Source organism: Moschus berezovskii, chromosome 20 (assembly GCF_049115385.1).
Source record: "Moschus berezovskii isolate FMDL1 chromosome 20, NW_MosBer_1.0, whole genome shotgun sequence".
NCBI classification, from domain to species: domain Eukaryota; kingdom Metazoa; phylum Chordata; class Mammalia; order Artiodactyla; family Moschidae; genus Moschus; species Moschus berezovskii.
The window spans coordinates 24,461,629-24,485,494 of NC_142479.1; the positions used below are offsets into that span (position 1 = coordinate 24,461,629).

The 23,866-nt window shown below is 36.8% G+C and overlaps 1 protein-coding gene across 1 annotated transcript in view; it reads left to right on the forward strand.

Moving 5' to 3' along the window:
• Nucleotides 1-23,866, forward strand: part of APPBP2 (amyloid beta precursor protein binding protein 2) — a 62,110-nt gene that overhangs the window by 31,821 nt on the left and 6,423 nt on the right. The window contains exons 5-12 of the mRNA XM_055400226.2: nucleotides 8,725-8,893; nucleotides 12,709-12,798; nucleotides 15,493-15,560; nucleotides 15,641-15,746; nucleotides 16,840-16,964; nucleotides 20,009-20,094; nucleotides 21,734-21,924; nucleotides 23,363-23,528. Of these exons, the coding sequence (XP_055256201.1) occupies nucleotides 8,725-8,893; nucleotides 12,709-12,798; nucleotides 15,493-15,560; nucleotides 15,641-15,746; nucleotides 16,840-16,964; nucleotides 20,009-20,094; nucleotides 21,734-21,924; nucleotides 23,363-23,528 (1,001 nt within the window). The remainder of the gene's footprint in view (nucleotides 1-8,724; nucleotides 8,894-12,708; nucleotides 12,799-15,492; nucleotides 15,561-15,640; nucleotides 15,747-16,839; nucleotides 16,965-20,008; nucleotides 20,095-21,733; nucleotides 21,925-23,362; nucleotides 23,529-23,866) is intronic.

Genomic DNA, 23,866 nt, shown 5'->3' on the forward strand with positions numbered 1-23,866 from the left:
TATAAGCAAAGAGAACAGAGGACATAACTAAGTATGATAAATGAAAAATGTGAAACACAACCAAATACAAGTGTTATTACAGTACACGTAAATGGGCTCAATTCCCCTATCTAGAGACAGTGACTGCCAAGAAGGTGAAAAAATGAAACCCAGCTATATACTGTTAAAAGAAAATAGCCTCAAACAGTAATATCAACAATAAAAACAGAATTCAGTATAAAAAACCCATTAGTTGATTAAAAAAGATGTTGCTAATAAAATGTACAGTCCACAAACAAAAAGGTCATACACCCAGGTATAGCAAATTAAGATAGCAGCCCTCTGTGACTTGGACAGAGGAGCTTGGCGGGCTGCTGTCCATGGGGTCACAGAGAGTCAGACCTGACTGAGCATGCACACACATAGGCACATAAGCAGTACACCCTAAAAACACAAAGAATTTGATTTTAAAAATATATGTAAAAGTCGAGTATCTTCAAAGTAGGTTAATTCAGAATTCATAGAGGTTATCAGGGTACTAGGTTTCCCCCATCTTTTCGCTCCTCTATCTCCAGTGGTTGTAGGAATGTTCCTGTGTTTTGAGCTATCCCATGTAAATTCTGCATTGTCCAGCAGAAGAAAGACCGTATTTTATCTCTGATGACAAAAGAGCCTTTCTTGGAAACCGCCAAGCTGACCTACCCTTGTGTCTCACTAGGCAGAGCTAGATCATTTGTTTACCTCTGAATCAGTCACTGGCCATCTGAATAGGATCGCTATGTTAGGATTGGCTTAAACTAATGATTTACTCATGAGTCCTACAAGAAAGGAGTCAGTGCCTCACAAAATCAGGGTTCTATCAATAAGCATGAGATGAGGAAAATGCCTTGGTTAGGGAACCAGCAGTATCTGCCTCCTCTCACAGTGCTTTGCTCCCCCATTTAAAATTAAAACCACACCAAATAGGTATTTCTTAGAAATACACAGTTGCCTTAACTGACCCAAGAAAAAAATAGAAATTCTTAATGAAATCTATAGCAAATTGATTGAATCAGAAATCAGAAAAGTCCAGGACCAGAAGGAAAATTTTTTAAATAATTTTTTTTAAAATGTGGCAAAACTAGAATCCTCATGCATTGCTAATGAGAATGTAAAACGGAGCAGCTGCTGTGGAATAGTTTGGTGGTTTCTTTAAAAGATGAGCACAAAAATTACCATATAACCCAGCAGTTTCAGTCCTTGGTATATATATCCCAAAGAATTGAAAACTAGGATGCAAACAGATACCTGTTTGTTAGTGAGCATTGCAGAATGTTTCACAGTGGTCAGAACGTAGAAATGACTCAAGTATCCGTCAACAAAAGAACCCTTGAGCAATGTGGGTTTGAACTGTTGAGTGTCCACTTAATACACAGATTTTTTTTTTCAGTACATACATAATACAGTACTACATGGTCTACTCCTGGTTGAATCCATGGATACAGAGGCCTGACTGTAAACTTTTATGAGGATTTTTTTTTTCACTGCCCTAAAGGGTCAGTGCCCCAACCTCCACATTGTTCAAGGCTCAGTTGTGGATATACAACAAAATAATATTCAACCAATTTTGAGATATGCTACAGTGTAGGTGAGTTCTGAAAGTAATATTCTAAGTGAAATATGACAGATACAAAAACACAAATACTGTATGATTTTACTTAAATATCTAGAATAGATAAATTTATAGAAACAAGAAGTATATTGAGGTTACCAGGAGCTGGGGGATGTACAGAGAGAATGGGAAGCTATTGTATATTATAGAGTGTCTGGGGTGATGAAAATGTTATGGAAATGCAAGATGGCCATACAATGTGGTAAATAAAATGAATGCCACTGAGTTGCACATTTTTAAATGGTTAACATGGCAAATTTCATGTTACACATTTCACCACAATGATAAAAAGCTCCACCAGTCTATTTTTATTATCCAACCCTCCCCTTTCAGTTTATCATTTATTTCCAAAATTCTTAAATGATTCATAGAAAAATACACTTGTATAAGCAGGAGAGAATTTTTTATCCCTTCAGGTTTACTTTTAATATACTTTGGTCATGTCTGTCTAAAACTAGTTACCTTGCTCAATATTATAGTAAACTAGTGGCCTTTGACCAGGGGTTGTGAAGTGAAAGTCGCTTAGTCATATCTGACTCTTTGCGACCCCATGGATTGTCCATGGAATTCTCCAGGCTACACTACTGGAGTGGGTAGCCTTTTCCTTCTCCAGGGATCTTCCCAACCCAGGGATCGAACCCAGGTCTCCCACATTGCAGGCGGATTCTTTACCAGCTGAGCCACAAAGGAACCCCAAGAATACTGGAGTGGGTAGCCTTTCCCTTCTCCAGGGATCTTCCTGACCCAGGGATTGAACCAGGGTCTCCTGCATTGCAAGCGGATTCTTTACCAACTGAGCTATCAGGGAAGTGGTGTGTGGCCTTTAGATTTGTATATTTTCCACTTCAAGCAATGAGTAACTTAACTAATTAAATGGTTGCTTTTGCTAATAGCTATTGATCAAGTAGCTGTGATTTTATGTTGTCATAAAAAATACTATGGGACTGTGGGTATGTGGGAAGTCTGTTTATCCTCTCAGTTTTGCTGTGAACCTAAAACAGCTCTAAAAAATAAAATATATCTTTAAAAACTATTAAAAGACTGTGCTTAATGGTTATGCCACGTTTGGAGAACCTTGAGAGCCTGCCTTTTCTTTAGGGTAAACACTGAGATAGAATTAGATCCTTGGTTGCACCAGAAGTTTCTTAAATCCTGCATCCTGCTCATTGTAAGCCCAGATGCACAGACCCTGGAGAGTCTACATACGTTGAATTTGCCATTTTGTTTCAATAGATAATCAACAGAGACTGGAGAAAATATCAAGCTATGCTTTTCTAGCGTGAAATACTTAGTTTGCTACCCCCATCATATGCCAATTACTAATTTTCAGAAACTTATTTTTAGGGAGAATACCTACAGTGAAGTTTTTTGGAAATGCAGTTATTAGTATTGTAGAAATGATTGGTGAGCACGATTCATTCTCTGAATTTAATTTTTTCCCCTCATTCTGCCATTTGGATAACTATCAAATCTGTATTTTCTTATTCCAGTCCTTTTTCCTCAAGTTTTTTTTTTCCCCTGGACTGTTGTAATCTCATCTGTCCGGGTTGCCTTGCCTCCAGTCTTGGCTTTACTGTAATCCATTCTGCATGCTATAACCACAGCAGTCTTTCTAAAATTTCACTGTTTAATATGGTAACCATTAACCACATGTGACTATTTAACATTAAGAATTAAAAGTCAGTCCTTAGTCACACTGGGCATATTTCAGATACTCATTAGCCACTTGAGGCTACTAAATTGAGTGGAGCAGATATGGAACATTTCAGTTGGTTTTATTAGACTGTGTTGTCCTACAACATAAATAATGTCACTCACTTTTGCAGCCAGAATGCCTTACTATGTCAAATTAGACCCTATAAAAATCTTTCTTTTCTCTAATTTGGACTTCCCTGATAGCTCAGTTGGTAGAGAATCCACCAGCAAAGCAGGAGGCCCTGGTTCAATTCCTGGATCAGGAATATCTGCTGGGGAAGGGATAGGCTACCCACTCCAGTATTCTTGGGCTTCCCTTGTGGCTCAGCTGGTAAAGAATCTGCCTGCAATGAGGGAGACCTGGGTTGGGAATATCCCCTGGAGAAGGCAAAGGCTTACCCACTCCAGTATTCTGGCCTGGAAAATCCCATGGATCATATAGTCCATGGGGTTGCAAAGAGTCAGACAGGACTGAGCAACTTTCACTTTTCACTACGTTATCTCTTTTCACATAATCCATTATTCATGATATTCCAGGCATATTGGCTTTCTTACTATTCTTTGAATATGACAGAATTATTTTCCCTTTCTCAGGGCCTTTGCACTTGCTTGGAACATGTTTCCCAAGATCTGCACATGATTACCTCTTATATTTAAGTGTCAGTTGAGATGTTACATCTACAGACAGAAGAGAATTCTTCTCTGTGCCCTAAGCCCCTCTAAGAAGGTTTTGATCATATAACCCTATTTTTTATCATCTTCATCTCATCTGTCTTTAAATGTCTTACTTATTGATGTCTGTCTGCCTACCTTAATACACCATTCCCCACTAGAATGAAGTTCTTTCCCTTCCAGTTTTCCTGAGATGTAACTGATATTACAGTATTGTATATATTCAAGATGGTGTACAACACAGTGCTTTGAGTTAGATACATTGTGAAGTGATTATCACAAGTTTAAGGAGTATCTGTTACCTCATGTAGGTTCAATATTAAAGAAATACAGAAAAATTTTTTTCTTTGTGATGAAAATTCTTGGGATTGATGCTTAACAACTTTTATATGTTTAACATAAAGGAATGTCCTTTTATCATTAACATCCCTCATACTTACCTTAAACTGGAAATGTGTAACTTTTGTCTGCCTTCGTCCACTTCCTCTCCCCCTGCTGCTGCTAAGTCAATTCAGTCGTGTCCAACTCTGTGTGACCCCATAGACGGAAGCCCACCAGGTTCCCTGGTCCCCAGGATTCTCCAGGCAAGAACACTGGAGTGGGTTGCCATTTCCTTCTCCAGTGTGTGAAAGTGAAGTCGCTCAGTCGTGTCCGACCCTTAGCGACCCCACGGACTGCAGCCCACCAGTCTCCTCCATCCATGGGATTTTCTAGGCAAGAGTACTGGAGTGGCTTGCCATTGCCTTCTCCTCTCCCCCTACCTCCCATGTTTGCTAATTGCAAGTCTTATCTCTTTTTCCATGGGTTTGTTTTTAACATATAATTGATCCACAATACTGTGTTAGTTCCTGTTACACAACATGGTGATTCAATATTTCTATATAACTCAAAATGATCACCAGATAAGTCTAGTTATAATGTGTCACCATACAGAGATATTACAAACTTATTGACAATATTCTCTATATTGTACATGACATACCTGTGACTCTTTTGCAGCGAGAAGTTTGGACCTCTCAACCTCCTTCACGTGTTTCTTTCTGTACCCCATTCCCCTCTAGCAACCACCTGTTCATTCTCTGTGTCTGTAACTCTGTTTCTGTTTGTAATGTTCATTTGTTTTTTAGATTACAAGTGTAAGTGAAGTCATTCAGTATTTGTCTTTCACTCTGACTCATTTCACTTAACATAATACCCTCTAGGTCCATCCATGTTATTGTAGATGACGAGGTTTCATTCCTTGCTATGACTAATACTCTATTGTGTATATATACCACATCTTCTTTATCCATTCATCTATTGTTGGGCGCTTAGGTAGCGCCCATATTTTGGCTATTGTAAATAATGCTGCAGTGAGCATAGGGGTGCATACCTCTTCTCTAATTAATGTTTTTGTTTGGATAAATACCCAGCAACTTCTGTTCATTTTTTAATCAGGTTCTTTGTTTTGGTGATGTTATGTGGATGCTTTGTATATTTTGGATATTAACCCCTTATCAGATACATTGTTTGCAAGTATCTTCTCCAATTCAGTAGGTGACCTGAATTGGTTTTTTTGATAGTTTTCCTTGCTGTGCAAAAGTGTTTTAGTTTGATGTGTTCCCATGTATTTACTTGTGCTCTTGTTTCCCTTGCCTGAGGAGACATATTAACAAAAAAATTACTAAGATTGATGTAAGAGAGCTTACTACCTATGTTTTCTTCTAGAAGTTTTATGGTTTCAGGTCTTACACTGATGGCTTTAATCTGTTTTGAATTTAGTTTTGTGTATAGTGTGAGAAGGTAGTCCAGTTTGATTCTTTTCTGTGTTGCTGTCCAATTTTCTCAACAACCATTTATTGAGGAGGCTGTATTCCCCATTATATATTGCCTGCATAGTTAGAATGAAGCTCCTGATGGTCATAGATTCTTTCTCTCCTTACTAGATTTCACTTCTTTTTTCATTGTGGCAGGGATCATTGCAAACTCTGGGTTATTAAATCAGCAGTTTGTCAAGTGACACTCTCTTTATTTTGTATTACTTTAGCATGAAAAGTCTGCATACCAAAACATATATTTTTTTCTACTTTTATATTTCTGCTTTAAAATGTAAATCTAATCAACTTACCTGATAATTACATATATTTTTTCTTTAAGTTGAAATTTGGGGGTTTCCCTGGTGATCAGTGGGTAAGACTCCATGCTCCCAGTGCAGGAGGCCCAGGTTCGGTCCCTGGTCAGGGTAGTGGATCCTACACACCACAGCTAAGAAAGAAAAAAAAAAAAGATCCTGCATGCCACAAGTAAACATCCCACATACTGCAACTCAGACCTGTTCAGCCAAATAAATACTAAGATAAATAAACGGGGAAAAAAAGAAAAAGAAATTTGATATCATGAAAGATACTTCATTCAGAATGTTTGATTAACCTTGTTTCTGTTCAGTTGCTTAGTCATCACTGTCTCTTTGCGACCCCATGAACTGCAGCAGGTCAGGCCTCCCTGTCCTTCACTGTCTCCCAGAATTTGCTCAGACTTATGTCCATTGGGTCATTGATGCTTTCTAACCATCTCATCCTCTGCCACCCCTTTCTCCTCTTGCTGTCAGTCTTTCCCCATATCAGGGTCTTATTTGACTCTTGGTATCAGGTGGCCAAAGTAATGGAGCTTCAGCTTTAGCATCAGTCCTAACAATGAGTATTCAGGGTTGATTTCCTTTAGGATTGACTCGTTTGATCTCCTTGTAGTCTAAGGGACTCCCAAGAGTCTTCTCCACCATCACGGTTCAAAAGCATCAGTTCTTCAGCACTCAACTTTCTTTATGGTCCAAGTCTCACATCCATAGACGACTACTGGAAAAACCATAGCTTTGACTATACATATAGACTTGTCAGCAAAGTGATGTCTCTGCTTTTTGATACACTGTCTAGGTTTATCATAGCTTTTCTTCCAAGGAGCAAGCATCTTATTTTGTGGCTATAGTGACAGTGATTTTGGAGCACAAGAAAATAAAATCTATCACTGTTTCCACTTGTCCCCCATCTATTTGCCATGAAGTGATGGGACTGAATGCCATGAGTTTTTTGAACGTTGAGTTTTAAAGCCAGCTTTTTCACTTTCCTCTTTAACCCTCATCAAGAGGCTGTTTAGTTCCTCTTTGTTTTCTGCCATTAGAGTGGTATACTGTGTTGTTTTATATGAGTGTTTTAGTCTTTTCTAAAAGGAGTTAATTGTATGGTGAGTGTTGGAAGGGTGCACATTGTGTAATGTTCCACCTTATTGAATAATCCTGATGGTTTAGAATTACTCTTTTTATCTTTGGCTGCGCTGGGTCTTACTTGTGGCATGTCGGATCTTTCTTTGCAGCATATGGGATCTAGTTCCCTGACGAGGCATCAAACCTGGGCCCCCTGCATTGGGAGCACACAGAGTCTTAACCACTGGACCACCAGGAAAGTCCCCCAAAGTACTGTCTTTTAGAATAGATTGGTGATTGCCTAGGGGGAGGGAGAGGGATGAATTGGAAGTTTGGGATTGGCAGATGCAAACTGGTATATATAGAATGGATAAACAACAGGTCTTACTGTACAGCATAAGAATTATAGTAATACAATATAGTAAATCAACTATACTTCACTTTTTAAAAAATAGTAATAAAATTACTCTCTTTTTTCCTGACTATACAACAGAAAGCTAGGGATCAGAAGATTGTTACCATCTTTCTCATCTTGGGTCGTTGATCTGTTGGTATTTTTTGGAATAGATATAAACATTAGATATTAAGTATCTGGGTTTCATTTAATACTCCTGAAGAATGCTTCCTAACCTCTCCGTACTTGGTTTTCTTTTCCTTTTTTTTTTTATACTTGGTTTTCATTCATTTATTTTCCACTTGGTTTTCTTTTAAATGATGTTTATACCTTGTTCCCTCTCAGCGCTGAGCATTTTCATAAAATTATATTGGCATGATATATGGACATAATGTTTTAGCCAACATCATAATAGATTCTTAAATATATGTCAGGTCCTCACAGTGTTCTGTCTCATATGGTCCGTACAGATGTATAGCCTGTTGCTCTCTTGACCTCAGTCTAACTTAAAGCATTTTACTACTCTTACATATCACTAGATAATCAGCATGGTTTTGCAGATACTTGTGTGTAAAGAATTCTGTATTTTTACACCATTGAGGATAAAGGTTATGAAAGAAAGAACTGTCAGTACCACAGTTTTCAGTGAACTTGTCTTACTAGAAAGATAATTAAGCATTTTTATAAAGCAATATAAAATGGGCAGCAACCAGTCAAAGATTGCAGAATATACTAGAAAAAAGAATGGAAAAAGTAATGATAGGTAATAGCATTTCATGTTGATCTTTACTGTCTTCATTATTTTCCAAATTTCTTATAATAAAGCTGTATTACTTTGGGATTTGGAACAAAGAGAGTTAAGTAATACACGTAGTACATGATGAGTCCACAAAGGATACAGAATATTTAGAGAGGATAAGGAGTCAACATGGGATCAGATGAATCATTGGTAGCTTTCTGGGATGAACATATACTTCTTTCTGTGTGTTAGTCAGTCCCACCTTGGGCCGGACAGTTGTTTTCCAGTACTGCGTCGTTTATTCTGTTCGGTGACCTTAACTCATTCGGGTGCTACATAGCCATCTGTAAGAGATTACCAAGTCTATCATACAGAAAATAGCTATCAGAAATAGGCTCATATTATTTGTGCAATTGCAGATTGCTTCATGTGCGAAATGGAAACTGCAAATACCATTTGGGTGAAGAAACGTTTAAGTTAGCTCAGACATATATGGATAAACTCTCAAAACATGGCCAGCAAGCAAACAAAGCTGCACTCTATGGAGAACTGTGTGCACTCCTATTTGCAAAAAGTCACTATGATGAGGTGAGTGTTTTGAAGTATATGTCATTATAACCGGTAAGTATCTATTAAACTGAAAATAAGTCATATAATCTCATATTTGTCTTAATAGATCTCATTTTCACATACTGGGTTTACTTAAAGCAATATACATTTGTAATGGAATGTTTTAAATTGGCAAAAGGAGTATTCTGTGAAATGGATTTTAAACATACACATGTACAATTTCACGTTTGTTTTTAATTTGATTAAACATACTTCTGCCTAAATTATTTTGACAGCATGGTCTGTTAAATGAACCTTTAGTGGGTGCTTTATTATTGGTTGTGTAGCTCTGGGTGAACTCTCATAACTTGAAGGCATTTATTTCATTGGGAACCTAGATTTTATTTATACTTTAATTGCATTGTTTTGCTTCTATCTCTGAGTTATCAGAAAGTAGTAGCCTCCATTTTGGCTTTATACTATTAAATTAAGGCTTTGGTACTAATGAATACATAGTTGAAAAGTGAGCTGTGTGGACTTAACTCTTTTACAAGGTTACTTTATTTATGGAAGAATATCATAATTATTTTGAGCTGTCATTTAGCTTTAATATTTTTAAATTGCCCTAATGTCAGTTTTTGCCCTGCAATGTAAATATATATGTATATGTTCCACATTTAAAGGAAAGTTACCATTAAAAGTGAAATTAGAGAGTTCTAGAATAATTGTAAAGTGATGTTTACAACCCCAAAGCTAGGATCATCCTGCTTTTAATATTTATCAAAGAAGGCATTATCAAAGAATTCTTCTGTTGAAGTGTATGGTGAGAGTTTGTAAAGTTTTTTAAGAAACTGCCAGATTGTCTCTACCAGCATGTGTTCCCACCAGGAAGGAGTGAGAGCTCCTGTTACTCCACACCCTTGCCAGCATTTGATGTTGTCAGTATTGTAGATTTTGGCTGTTCTAAAGAGGCATGCCTCATTGTTTACATTAACTGTTTTTCAAAGCTTAATATTTCATTCTAAGATGAGTAAGTTCTGAGGATCTAATTATAGCATGCTGACTGTGGTTAATACTATATATATATTTGAAGTTTGCTGATGCTAAAGCTGAAACTGCAATACTTTGGCCACCTCATGCGATGAGTTGACTCACTGAAAAAGACTCTGATGCTGGGAAAGGTTGGGGGCGGGAGGAGAAGGGGACAATAGAGAAAGAGATGGCTGATGGCATCACTGATTCTATGGACATGAGTTTGAGTGAACTCCGGGAGTTGGTGATGGACAGGGAGGCCTGGCGTGCTGTGATTCATGGGGTTGCAGAGAGTCGGACACGACTGAGCGACTGAACTGAATTAACCGAACTGAAGAATAGCTCTTAACTGTGCTCATTACACACAAAAAAAGAGAACACTGAGGTGATGCATGTGTTAATTAGATTGATTGTGATACTCATTTCACAATGTATATGTATATCAAATCTTATACACATTAAATATATACAATTTTTATTTGTCAATTGTACTTCAGTAAAGTTGGGGGAAAACTTTTTTTAGTCATCAGGCTTATTTGTTAAAATCTAAAATCCTATTCAGCATGCCTGCATTTTATCAGGAGGTTTATATATATATTTCTGGTTCTTTTTGGTGCTGAGTTGTTGTGTCTGCTGAATTAGTTCTGTTGATGGATTGTTTTGCTGCCCCTTTTATGCAGTAACTGTTCCAAAGCTTGTCAATCTAGATATAGAATTTGGCCCCTTTCTGTTATTTTACACACCAGAAACAAAGAACCCCATTCACAGAAGGCCTTTGTGTGGACAGCCTTTATGGAAATGAGAATGAAGTAAACAGCAATGGTATTTGCCTGCCTTAAAAGTTCTTCTGGGAATTCCCTGGCGATCTAGTAGTTAGAACTTTGGCATTACCACTACAGAGGACCCAGTTCAATCCCTGCTGCAAGCCATGAGGCATGGCTAAAAAAAATGTTCTTTAGGTGCCCCATCATGACCATCTGTTTATCTCTCCACATATGTCCTCCTCATCTTGGCCGTCTCTGATTGCTCTTTCACTGTTTCTTTTCATCTCTGTTTCTCTGACTCCCCTGCATCCTTCTTTCTGTTCTATAAAGTGAATCATGTCTTGCCATTTTTTACTCCTATACTCAGCTCCAGGCCCATCTTCTTCTATCCAGACTCACCAGTGTATTCAGTGGAACAGAAATATCTTCTGTTCACCAGTTTCCACTTTATTTACCAGCAGTTACTGTTTAAGTGTCAGTTATTTTCTTTCTGAACATTTGAATTGGGGGGTGTTATACTGGAGAAGGAAATGGCATCCCTCCCCGGTATTCTTGCCTGGAAAATACCATAAACAGAGGAACCTAGTGGGCTACAATCCATGGGGCTGCAAAAGAATCAGACATGACTTAGTGATGAAATGGCAACCAAGAACAACATACTATATTTTATTCATGATCTTTGGAATTTGCTGCTCATTCATGAGGAACATTTAAGTCTAGAGATGTTTCTTGTGTAATTTTGATAGTTTATAAATTTGTCATTGATTCCTACAGAAAAGTCCACAAATCTTGAGGATATAGTTTGATGAATTATCACCATATTCTGCTCTTAACCCATATAGTCTAGGATATACCAAGATAATATCAACCTCCAAACAGCACTGACTTGGGATAATAACAGTTGACTTCTTGCTCAAGTTGCTTCCTGTCTTGGTCTCTCTGTGGCTCTGCTTCACATCATAAACCCGCATGTTGTGCAGCCTCTGTCTAGAACAATTGCCAGCATTGGAGCAAAGGCAAAAACAGCATGGGGAAGGAATTACTGGTTCTTGAAGCTTTGTCCCAGAAGTGGCACATTTCACGTGAACTCTGCTATATCTTAATTAATATTTTGACTAAAAGAAATCTTTCATGTGAAAGGGAAGTTTATCTTTCCTCAGGGAAGAGCAATAAATATTTTAAAAGCAGTATTACAGTTTACCACAGATTTTACGTTCTTACTGGGGCAAAATCAGCTTATTCATATCTTACAAACCAGATTTTTTTTAACCCAAATCATTTTTGCATATTTTTTCATGTTTCATTTTTGCATAAAAATTGCTTCTGAATAGTTAACATCTTTTAGGTGGAAGCGTATAGAAGAAAACTGATGTTTACTTTCTAATTTTCAGGTGGTTTTCCCTACATTTTTATGATCCTTTTGTAATACTTTTTGTTTCCTTGAAGCAGTTCTTACTATCCAGAATATTTTGCTTCCCCACCCCCCACCTCCAGTGAAATAAATGACGTTTTATTTTTGTTCCCTACTAGATTCCTAGGTACTGGCACATTGTGTGGTACTGTCTCAAAGAGGTGTTGTGTTGGTTAACTGTATTACTGCACATAAAATGCTTAGAACAATAGCTAGCACAGAGTGAGCACTCAGCTACACAAGTGATCCTATAGTGTAACAATATAACAAAGAAGTGTTACAGTAGGGGGAGGAAAGTACAGGAAACCTTGTCCAGAGCTGCAACCTGAAGGACAGCTTAGGTGGTTTAGAGGATTGGAGGAAGGAGGGGAATGTATTCTAAGGCAGAGGAAATGGTATGTGCGGAGGCTCTGCGACAGAAAGAACATGCTTCTGGATGTCCTGAATATGTGTCACATATCCAAAGAAAAATGTAACAAGCATACTTTTAAGAAAACTCAACCTCTGAGAGGAAATTTTAAGTGTAAGTATTTTGTGTGTCTTCTTATTTAGGTACTTGAAAGCTTGCAGGAAAAATTCTTAAGCATTTCATTGAATACTGTCAATTTGATACATCACAGGGTTTGCTCTTCTGTAAATTTTTTTAGGCATACAAATGGTGCATTGAGGCAATGAAAGAAATCACAACAAGCTTACCAGTCAAAGTTGTGGTGGATGTTTTAAGACAAGCTTCTAAGGTAAATATAATGTTAAAATTATTAAATGGATTATAGAGTTTAATAAGCTTCAAATTTGTGTTAATTAACCTACTCTTTGGGGGCTTCCCTGGTGGCTCTCTGCCTGCCAGTGCAGGAGACACGGATACAATCCCTGATCTGGGAAGATCTTTTGAGGAAAGAAATGGCAGCCCACTCCAGTACTCTTGCCTGGAGAATCCCAGGGACAGAGGAGCGTGGTGGGCTGTAGTCCATGGGTCACAAAGAGTCAGACAAGACTGAGTGACTGAACAGCAACCACCACCTGCTATTTGAAAACTAGGTGTTGCATATTCATGGATGCCAACATCTATTTTCTAAATTTTTCTGCTCAGTTTCGGGAATCTGGCTGCTGCTTAAACCTTTACAGCAACCTGAGTTCCTTATGCCGTGATTGTGTGGGCTTCGGTCACCTTTCTTCTAAGGGTAGCCTGGTGTTAAATCTTTCCGTCACAGTAGTGCAGGCTCACAGTGTGATAGCTTTCTGCTCTTGACCTGATGGGCAATACGTCCTTGATGTTTCTTCTTACTGGGTAAAAAAGAATGAATTAAGTCTTTGAAGTCATATAGTAATATTTTTAAATTGCTGCTTTAGTAAACTGAAGCTTTAAAGCATTGATATAATTTTCAGATATAGTATTTCCCAGAGCTTTTCCGTTTTGAATATTCCACTTTGGCTGGTTTTACTTATGGAAATTTCAATTAGAAGAATTTTTCTAAAATGACAGATTTAGAAGAGTCTTTAAGATTTCTGTAAAATTTATTAAGTCATTTTAGAGCAAGTAAATAGCATAAATATTCAGGTAATCATTAGAACTAGAAGAGACAGTAATATGTTTTTTAATTTAAAGCATTGTATATACATTTAGTATAAAGACAGCTTAATTTATGTGCAAGATTTATATTTCTGTATTTTAATGATACTTAGTTAAAATCTACTGACTTTCCCATGAATCAGGACATTTTAAGAAGTAATAGGAATACTTGGAATTCTGTACATTTAAAGATTATTAGATGGAAAACTACAAAATAGTTTTAAGCCACTGGGATATAAATAAGTACTTTAAGAAGTAATGGTGAAACTCCCCCCCCCCACTATTTCATTTATTTATTTATTTTTAGATGTAAATAACATATTTAATTTTTTTAATAGATAGAATTGAAAGCAGGTTTGTCCCCCAACAATCTAGATGGAAAATGCCCTTTCCCATGAAATTTTCTAAGTATAGATAAATACGCTCACCAAAGAGCATCTCTTTGAAGTACTGTTAACTTCATTAATGTCTCTGTGCCTCAGTTTCATTCTCTTTAAAATGGGAACTTTGAAGAGACCTTACTTGTAGATTTTTTCCTTTCAGTTACATGAAGCAGAGCATGTAAAACACCCAGGTCATTGCTTAGTAGAGCTAAGCAATATATTTCATTTAGTTTTTTTTTTTTTCTATACTACAAAGCTAGTCATCAAGACAGTATGGTACTGGCACAAAGACAAAATTATAGATCAATGGAACAAAATATAAAGCCCAGAGATAAATCCACGCACCTGTGGACACCTTATCTTTGACAAAGGAGGTAAGAATATACAATGAGAAAGGACAATCTCTTTAACAAGTGGTGCTGGGAAAACTGTCAACCACTTGTAAAAGAGTGAAACCAGAACATTCCCTAACACCATACACAAAAATAAACTCAAAATGGATTAAAGATCTAAACGTAAGACCAGAAACTATAAAACTCCTGGAGGAAAACATGGGCAATACACTCTCCAACAAAAATCACAGCAGGATCCTCCATGACCCACCTCCCAGAGTAATGGAAATAAAACCAACAATAAACAAATGGGACCTAATTAAACTTAAAAGCTTTTGCACAACAAAGGAAACTATAAGCAAGGTGAAAAGACAGCCTTCAGAATGGGAGAAAATAATAGCAAATGATTGCCGAAGAATTGATGCTTTTGAACTGTGGTGCTGGAGAAGACTCTTGAGAGTCCCTTGGACTGCAAGGAGATCCAACCAGTCCATTCTAAAGGAGATCAATCCTGGGTGTTCATTGGAAGGACTGATGCTAAAGCTGAAACTGCAATACTTTGGACACCTCATGTGACGAGTTGACTCACTGGAAAAGACTCTGATGCTGGGAAGGATTGGGGGCTGGAGGAGACGGGGTCGACAGAGAATGAGATGGCTGGATGGCATCACCGACTCGATGGACATGAGTCTGAGTGAACTCTGGGAGTTGGTGATGGACAGGGAGGCCTGGCGTGCTGTGATTCATGGGGTCGCAAAGAGTCGGACACAACTGAGCGACTGAACTGAACTGAAGCAACTGACAAAGAATTAATCTCAAAAATATACAAGCAAACCCCCCCCCACTATTTTAATAACATGTAAGAATGGGAATATATGAGCTTTTTAAGATAACTTTGTTATAACAGTTTAGTTCTGGGCATGACTGAAAATTTTAAATTTTAACCCAGGTTATGTACACATCTGTTTATAATGGAATTTTCAAATATTTGGAAGAAAAGAAATTACAGATAGATCCATTCTATTTATGTTTGAAGATGTTTTTTTTCTTTTCAACCATTGTAGTTTGAATATATAAATCGTATTTGTTTTAACACATTCATTAACTGTTTGTGAGTTATTTAACAATTTTTCATTTCATCTCTAGGCTTGTGTTGTAAAACGTGAATTTAAGAAAGCAGAGCAGTTAATTAAACATGCAGTGTATTTGGCACGGTACGTGATTGTTATTAAAAATACCATTTAAAATTGTCTCTCTCTACTTTATATCCTAATAGTTTTGTATCTTTTTATAGGGATCATTTTGGATCCAAACACCCAAAATATTCTGATACACTGCTAGATTATGGGTTCTACTTACTCAATGTAGATAATATCTGTCAGTCTGTTGCAATTTATCAGGTATGTTAATAGTTATACTTTTTCTTTCAACCTAAATTGACTTGCTGACCTATAATTTGTTTATGGTGCATAAACTACTCTCTACAAATAACTCTTTTGGAGCCCTTCCTCATATATGGCACACCATTATTTTACTAAATAATAACAGAAGTAACGAGTTGACTCACTGGAAAAGACTCTGATGCCGGGAAAGGTTGGGGGCGGGAGGAGAACGGGTCGACGGAGAATGAGATGGCTGGATGGCATCACCGACTCTGTGGACATGAGTTTGAGTGAACTCCGGGAGTTGGTGATGGACAGGGAGGCCTGGCGTGCTGTGATTCATGGGGTCGCGGAGAGTCGGACACGACTGAGCAACTGAACTGAACTGAACAGAAGTAAAACTTCTTTAGGAATGAAAGAAGTAAAACTTCTTAAAACTTAGGTTTTAGGAATTAAAGAGACTCATCTAGGGAAAAAGTTTGGAGTTGTGGGTCAGTATTTAAGAGTAGTTTTCAATTTTTTCATTTACCCAGATGATGCCTTTGTTGTTACTTTAGCACAAATTATTATAGCTGCCTTTGTAGTATAGCAAGGAGGGTACATAACATATTTTAGGCCTCAGTCAATCTTAGGTCCATGATTTGTTATGCCATCACTCTGGGCAAGGTATTCCTGATTTTATATTTTATTTCTGAAGAGGATATAGAGAAAAAACTCTAATGTAATTCCTAAGACATGTGAATGACTTTTATTAGTAAGCCATTGCCTTTTAATTCAGACTTACTCTTCAGAAAATCAAGCCGTGGGTGACTTTTATGTTCTGTTGTGATCTAAATTTGGAGAAGGAAATGGCAACCCACTCCAATATTCTTGCCTGGAGAATCCCATGGACAGAGGAGCCTAGCAGGCCATGGTCCATGGGGTCGCAGAGAGTTGGACACGACTGAAGCCACTAAGCACACACGTGATCTAAATACAGCAGAACTTTTTTCCAAAACTGATGGGGTTGAGTATATAAAATACATATTTATATCACTAGACTGCTTAATTTAACTAGGTAGTGTTTTCTAAGGATTCACAGGTATATCAGTTATTTTCTTGACTCTTTCAGGCAGCCCTTGACATTCGACAGTCAGTGTTTGGTGGCAAAAATATTCACGTAGCAACAGCTCATGAAGACTTGGCTTATTCTTCTTATGTTCACCAGTATAGCTCTGGGAAGTTTGACAATGCACTGTAAGTTCTACTTTCCTTTTTATGAGGAATTAAATACTATTGCTATTTCGTTTTGTTTTGCTTTTTCCCTAACACAGTACTATTTAATATATAAATTAATGGATTAAAGTTGTCCTCCTGGAACTTCAGCACGATCCCTAAAATGTTCTTGAAGTCATTTAAAATCATCCCAATTTATAAGCCATTCATTTAGATCTTACGTGTTTGACATTGAGACTTTTATATCATCATATAGAATGTCTTTAAGTATCTCCTTCAGTAATTTTTCCTTGACTAATACAATAGTGTACAAACTTGCTCATAACATGAAGAAATACTGAATAATATGACAATCATCTTTTTTAATGCATAACTGAGCTTGTAAGAGAGAGAGGAAATCCCCAAGGGCCGATAATGGACTAAAACCCAAAAAGGGTAGGCATGAACTATGGTATAACTGTTCTGGGGTGGGAAGGCATAGAAGGCCTTAGAAGTTTCTGTAACCTTGGTTGAATACCGGTCCTGGTTTTAAGAGATAAGGCATTTAGCCCATTGGAGGCTGTGACTTGAAACTGAAGCCAAGATCAAAGCTACACCCTCAGGGAAAGGGTGGACCAGGGAAAAAACTGCACTGGCAAGAGAGGTGACATGGAAGTTTGTCCATCTTAGGCTGAGCTCTCAGTTGAACAAAACGAGCCTCATAGGGGAATTTATAGGCTATAGACTTCTCCGCTGTATTTGGGCATCATGCATACAGGAAACCCCAAAATGAGGAAAACATTAAGAAGTATTTTGAGACTGCTGATTTCTCCTAGGATGCTTTTAAGGAGAAAATACAAAGCTCTTGGTAATAATTAACCTTCAGTCCAAGCCATACAGACTTCCCATAGACCTGACTCTACCCAAGATGAACGCACCATAAAAAATGTTTTTAAATAAGGGAATGTTTTCTCTGTGAGTGAGTCAGAAGACATGATGGACAAGATTAGAACACTAAAAATATCAGTTAACAGAATGTTTTGGTTGATGCTATAAAGTAAGGATTCTGAGATGACTAAAGGTATAAATGGGTTGGCAAACTATGGCCTGAAGGCAAAATGAAGGTTTATTGGAACATGGCAGTGTTCATGCTCTCATGTTTTGTCTCTGGTTGCTTTTATGCTGCAACAGCAGAGTTGCATAGTTGGGACAGAGTGTGTACCACATAATCTCGAGATGTTTACTGTATGGTCCTGAATAGGAAAAAAAAAATATTTGCTGACACTGATATGAAAGAAGGAATCAGTATGCTTTAGAGGGAAAGTTAAGGAAAAAAGGCAGATATAAAAATAAACTGAGGGAACTGTATGTATATCTGAGTCACTTTGCAGTATACCTAAAGATTACACAACATTGTAAATCCTTCAATAATAAAAATAAATGGGACTTCCCTGGTGGTTCAGTGGTTAAGACTCTACACTTGCACCACAGGGAGCATGAGTTCTATTTCTGGTTGAGGAACTAATATCCTACGTGCTGCACAGAGCAGCCAGAAATAAACAGTAACATAAAATAACTGATACATGCTGCAGCTTGAATGAATCTTTAAAACATTGTGCTAAGTGAAAGAAGCCAGCCACAGAGGACCACATACTATATCATTTCATTTGTATGAAATGTCTAGGCTAGGCATACCTGTAGAAACAGAAAGTAAATTGGTGGTTGCCTCGAGTTGGGGGAGTTGGAGGAAAATGAAGTGACTGCTAATGGGCACAAGGTTTCCTTTGGGGGGGATGAAAATATTCTGAAATTAATAGTGATAGGTACATAACTCTGAAATATGCCGAAAACCTTCTGTTGTACACTTTAAATTGTGGTGGTATGAATTATGTTAATAAACACTTATTATGAAAACAAATTATGATAGCTAGAATTAGAAAATAGTCATTGACATTAAAACTCAGTAGACAAATTAAAGAGCAGATTAGACACAACTAAAGAGACAGCAGATTGAAAGACAGATCTGAGAAAATTGATGATTGCTTCAGTGCAGTTCAGTTACTCAGTCGTGTCTGACTCTTTGTGACCCCATGGACTGCAGCATGCCAGGCCCTGTCCATCACCAAATCCTGGAGTTTACCTAAACTCATGTCCATCGAGTTTGTGATGTCATCCAACCGTCTTATCCTCTGTCGTCCCCTTCTCCTCCTGCCTTCAATCTTTCCCAGCATCAGGGTCTTTCACACATCAGGTGTGTGAGTCAGTTCTCCACATCAGGTGGCCAAAGTATTGGAGTTTCAGCTTCAGCATCAGGCCTTCCAGTGAATATTCAGGATTGATGTCCTTGAAGATTGACTGGTTGGATCTCCTGCAGTCCAAGAAAGATGGGGATAGAAAGCATGGAGTTGTTTGAAAGGAACTGGCAAATAAAATAGACAAATAACTTGCCTTCTGTTTGACAAGATGAGCCATGAAACAATAACCAAACATGTCAGATGAGGATACATGCTGTGAAGAAGAATAAAATAAGCTAAGAGTTTAGAGAGTGATGGTAGATTTTTTTAGGGTCTTCTGTATAGGCTGGTCTGGAAAGACTTCAGTGAGGGTAAACCATGTGGATATTCAGGAAACAGCCATTCCAGAGAGAAAATAAAACAAATGCAAGAATCCTGGGCTAGAACGTGCTTTACGTGTTCTGAAAACTGCAGTTCCTGTGTGCTTAGAAGGGAAAGAGGGAATTATTTCTGAGAATGGTAGGAGATGTGGTCAGAGAGGTAGCCCAGTGAAAGATCATATTGTATTAAGCCTTGCAGGCTGTGATAGTAATTTCACAGTTGGTTATGAGGGAGATAGATGGGAATCCACTGGATGTTAAAAAGTTCATCTAATTATCCTTCAAATAAAAATAAATTAAGGGGGGGAAACTCAGTGTACTAAAGATTGGAACGTTAAAGCAAAAAACTAGTCCTTTACCACAGCTAGTTTTAGAAATTCTACCAGTGTTATGTTATAAATTATGGGTTTTTTTAATGCCTAAATTGTTTATAACGTAAAAGAAGTGCCAGAATTTATCTTCTGTATTGCAGGTTTCATGCAGAAAGAGCTATTGGTATCATTACCCACATCCTACCTGAAGATCACCTTCTTTTGGCTTCTTCAAAGAGGGTGAAAGGTACCCTTTGTAATCTAGTCTCCTATAGATAGATATGTATTTTAAGATTTCTTTAGCTGTCAATTATGATAGATGTCTACTCTCTGATATTTTAAAATTGATGGTATATGGTATAAAATAGGAATATTTATTTCCTCAGAATTAGACTGTATATTACTAAAACAGTTAATCACTGATTTAACATATTTGCCCACATCTCTAAAATTTCCAGTGGTTCATAATGAAAAGTTGTTTGCTTCTCTCATACAACATTGATAATAGGCTAGAATACCTTTCTTCCTTCCTTCCTTCCACTTACGTTTTCCTTCCTTTTTCTCTTTCCTTTCATTCATTCAGAATCCTTTCTTTTGAGGGGAGGATTGATGAATCACAGTGACACTGAAGATGGGTTTTCACATACCTTCACCTTTATTGTGCAAGATTCTGAAACTCAGTTTCATATCAGGTTACCTTTAATGTTGCAAGGCTCTTAACCATATACCACTTTCTTCTTTACTTTTTAACTCTTCTGCAGTCACTACCAAGGGCCTTTCATTTTGCCGACAGTTGGGTCACCCATGTGGTACTTCCTTGCGTGATGAGTAACTTTTACCTTAATTCTGGAACTAGGCTTTACCTCCCCTCTAGGTTTGCATTTTTGAAGTCATGCAAGTAATACATGATCAATGTCAAGAATTAAAAGAGAAAAAATTAAGTTACTTGAAATCTCATCAATCCGGAATCAACATGTGGGCAAACCTTTTTTTAGACTTTTCTTTCTTCAAAGTCTGAAATGAGTGAATAATTTTTATTTTAGTTCTGTAATCTGCTTTGTTCATTCAATATAGTACAAACATTTCCTCATTTCAATACATGTAGGTATATATCCTTTTTTCTGATTTTTTTTCTTATGTTTTTTCTAATTTTCTGATGTTTTTAACTGTACCTGTCTTATTGGACCTCTAAATATTTTTTAACCTTTTGTTCTTTAAAAATGCTACAGTGAGCTAAATCTCTTACTTTTGTGCACATGAGCAATTTTCATAGCAATAAAATTGGTTAAAGAAGATGTGTTTGTAAGACTTTAAATGAAGTTTGAGGGTCTCAAATAGGACTTTGAAGTTAAATTATATTCTTATCTGATTTGACTGGTCAAGTGAGTTAGGAGGAAACCAGTTCTTTTACTTCTATTTGGTTAAAGGTTATATGGTTTGCAGAATGTGGTTTCAAAGTTTTCAAGAGTGGTTAGGTAGTCCTTGACACAGTTTCACAGTTTAAAAAAATTTGCCTTTTCATTCTTGTCTTTCTTCTGTTTGCTTAAAAAACAATTTCATGTCAGCAAAGCAAACCAATCTGATAAAATAGAGAGTAATTCTGCAAAATAATTTGTTGTATACTATTGTTTTTCTTACATTTGAAATCCATTATACTATGCAAAATAGAATGACCTCAAAAGTGTATTTTTTTATTTTTTTCAATAAAATGGATTATGCTCATCTTTATCAGTTCTTTGGTATGTTATATGGTTTATGGTTCTAAACCATAAACATATATAAGTATATACAAGTAACATTTATAAAATTTAATTCTAAAGCTCAGGTTCTGATGAGCTTTGATACATGGTTTGAAAATGCACTGATTTTATTGCCTTCTTATTCAGCACTTATTTTAGAGGAGATTGCTATTGACTGTCACAATAAAGAAACTGAACAGAGGCTGCTTCAAGAAGCTCATGATTTGCACCTGTCTTCACTCCAACTAGCTAAAAAAGCTTTTGGAGAATTTAATGTACAGACTGCAAAACACTATGGAAACCTTGGAAGACTTTATCAGTCAATGAGAAAATTTAAGGTAGGAGCACATTTTACTGTATTTTTCTAAGTACTCTTAGGTAATAAAGTACAGTACCAACCAGTCCATTCTAAAGGAGATCAATCCTGGGTGTTCATTGGAAGGACTGATGCTAAAGCTGAAACTGCAATACTTTGGACACCTCATGCAACGAGTTGACTCACTGGAAAAGACTCTGATGCTGGGAAAGGTTGGGGGCAGGAGGAGAAGGGGACGACAGAGAATGAGATGGCTGGATGGCATCACTGACTCTGTGGACATGAGTTTGAGTGAACTCCGGGAGTTGGTGATGGACAGGGAGGCCTGGCATGCTGTGATTCATGGAGTCGTGGAGTTGGACACGACTGAGTGACTGAACTGAACTGAACTGAGTGCTTCTTCAGTAATCTTAAATTATAAAGTATACATTTGTTATACTTCTACATTATTTCACATAAGAATTGAGAAAATAGCTAGTATAAAACAGTCAAAGTATAAATAAAATTCAAAAATACAGACCATAGAAAAATATATATATCAGACTTAAAACATAGCTCTTAGCTAATAGTTTATTTTTTTATTTTTTATTTATTTTTTTTTTTTTGCTGCCACATGACAGAAGAATGATTTATTAGAACATATTCCATGACAAATCATATAAAATAACCATTTTTTGAAAGACATCCATAAGACCACCTGAGGACAAACGCACAGACGTGCCTCCGAGAAGCCAGACAAATAAGTTACCAATCCCAGGGTGAAGGCTGGAGGGGAGGGGAGCTAATAGTTTAAATTGAACACTTAGCAGAATGCCTGACACATAGTTAGATGTGCAAGAAATGTAAGATAATGCAAGTATTATATAATTGTAGTGGTAAAAATGTACTGAATTCAGTTTCCTTTTAGAATTTTGGATTATAAATTCTTATTACTATTCATTGTAGGGTCACAATAAGAAAGGAATGAGAGTTGCTATCTAAGACATTCATTTTGATCTGAAAATCAGTTTACACATTCCTCAGTTAACCTGTTTAGTTGATTGAGATAAAAATTGTCAAAACTCAAAAAAATGAAATAATAAAGTATACTTCTATGTAAAATAATATAGAGTTTCTTAACACAGTTCAATTACATTTTGGAGTGTGTTAAATTGAAAGAAGTTTTCATTTTAGACTCTTGACGTTAATTTCTTCTAACAGCTTTTTATTACAAGGACACGTTTTCTCTTGTCATTTTGGTGTATTTCAATGTTTCGTCAGCTTATGTGCATAGCTTCCCCAAGCCAGTGATGCTTCCCGTAGGCAACTTTTGGAATAGCGTAGTGTCTTCTCTGATTGGATTACCTTATGCCATCCATAAGCTGTTTTGGGCATTTAGAAGAATGTTACTAATTGGATAAGAGTTGTTGACATAATAAAAAGTATAACTTAATGGTTAATACAGCTTGATTATTTTTCAGGAAGCTGAAGAAATGCACATCAAAGCAATTCAGATTAAAGAACAACTTCTTGGTCAAGAAGATTATGAAGTAGCCCTTTCAGTGGGACATCTGGCTTCTTTATATAATTATGACATGAATCAGTATGAAAATGCCGAGAAACTTTATTTGCGATCTATAGCAATTGGTATGTTACTTTAAATTGTTTTAATTAATAAGAGATCAATATGTCTTATATGTTGTATAGGAAAGTGTTATTATTAAGACTTAAATGAGTTTAGAGCTGCTGAGGATCTCCAGGAACCACTCAGAAGTCTTCTAAAACATTTTGCTAAAGATTATTTATCGATAATTGAAGCCAGTAATAAGAAATATGACCGTAGTGTGTCAAGTAAAGGCAAAAGTAGTTATTTTAAAAAAATTTGTGTATACTACCTCTAGCCCATCCTCACCCTTCTCCTGATTTGAAGGTAGACCAAGTTTACCTGTTTTAGAACTTGATATAAATGAAATACAATGTATATT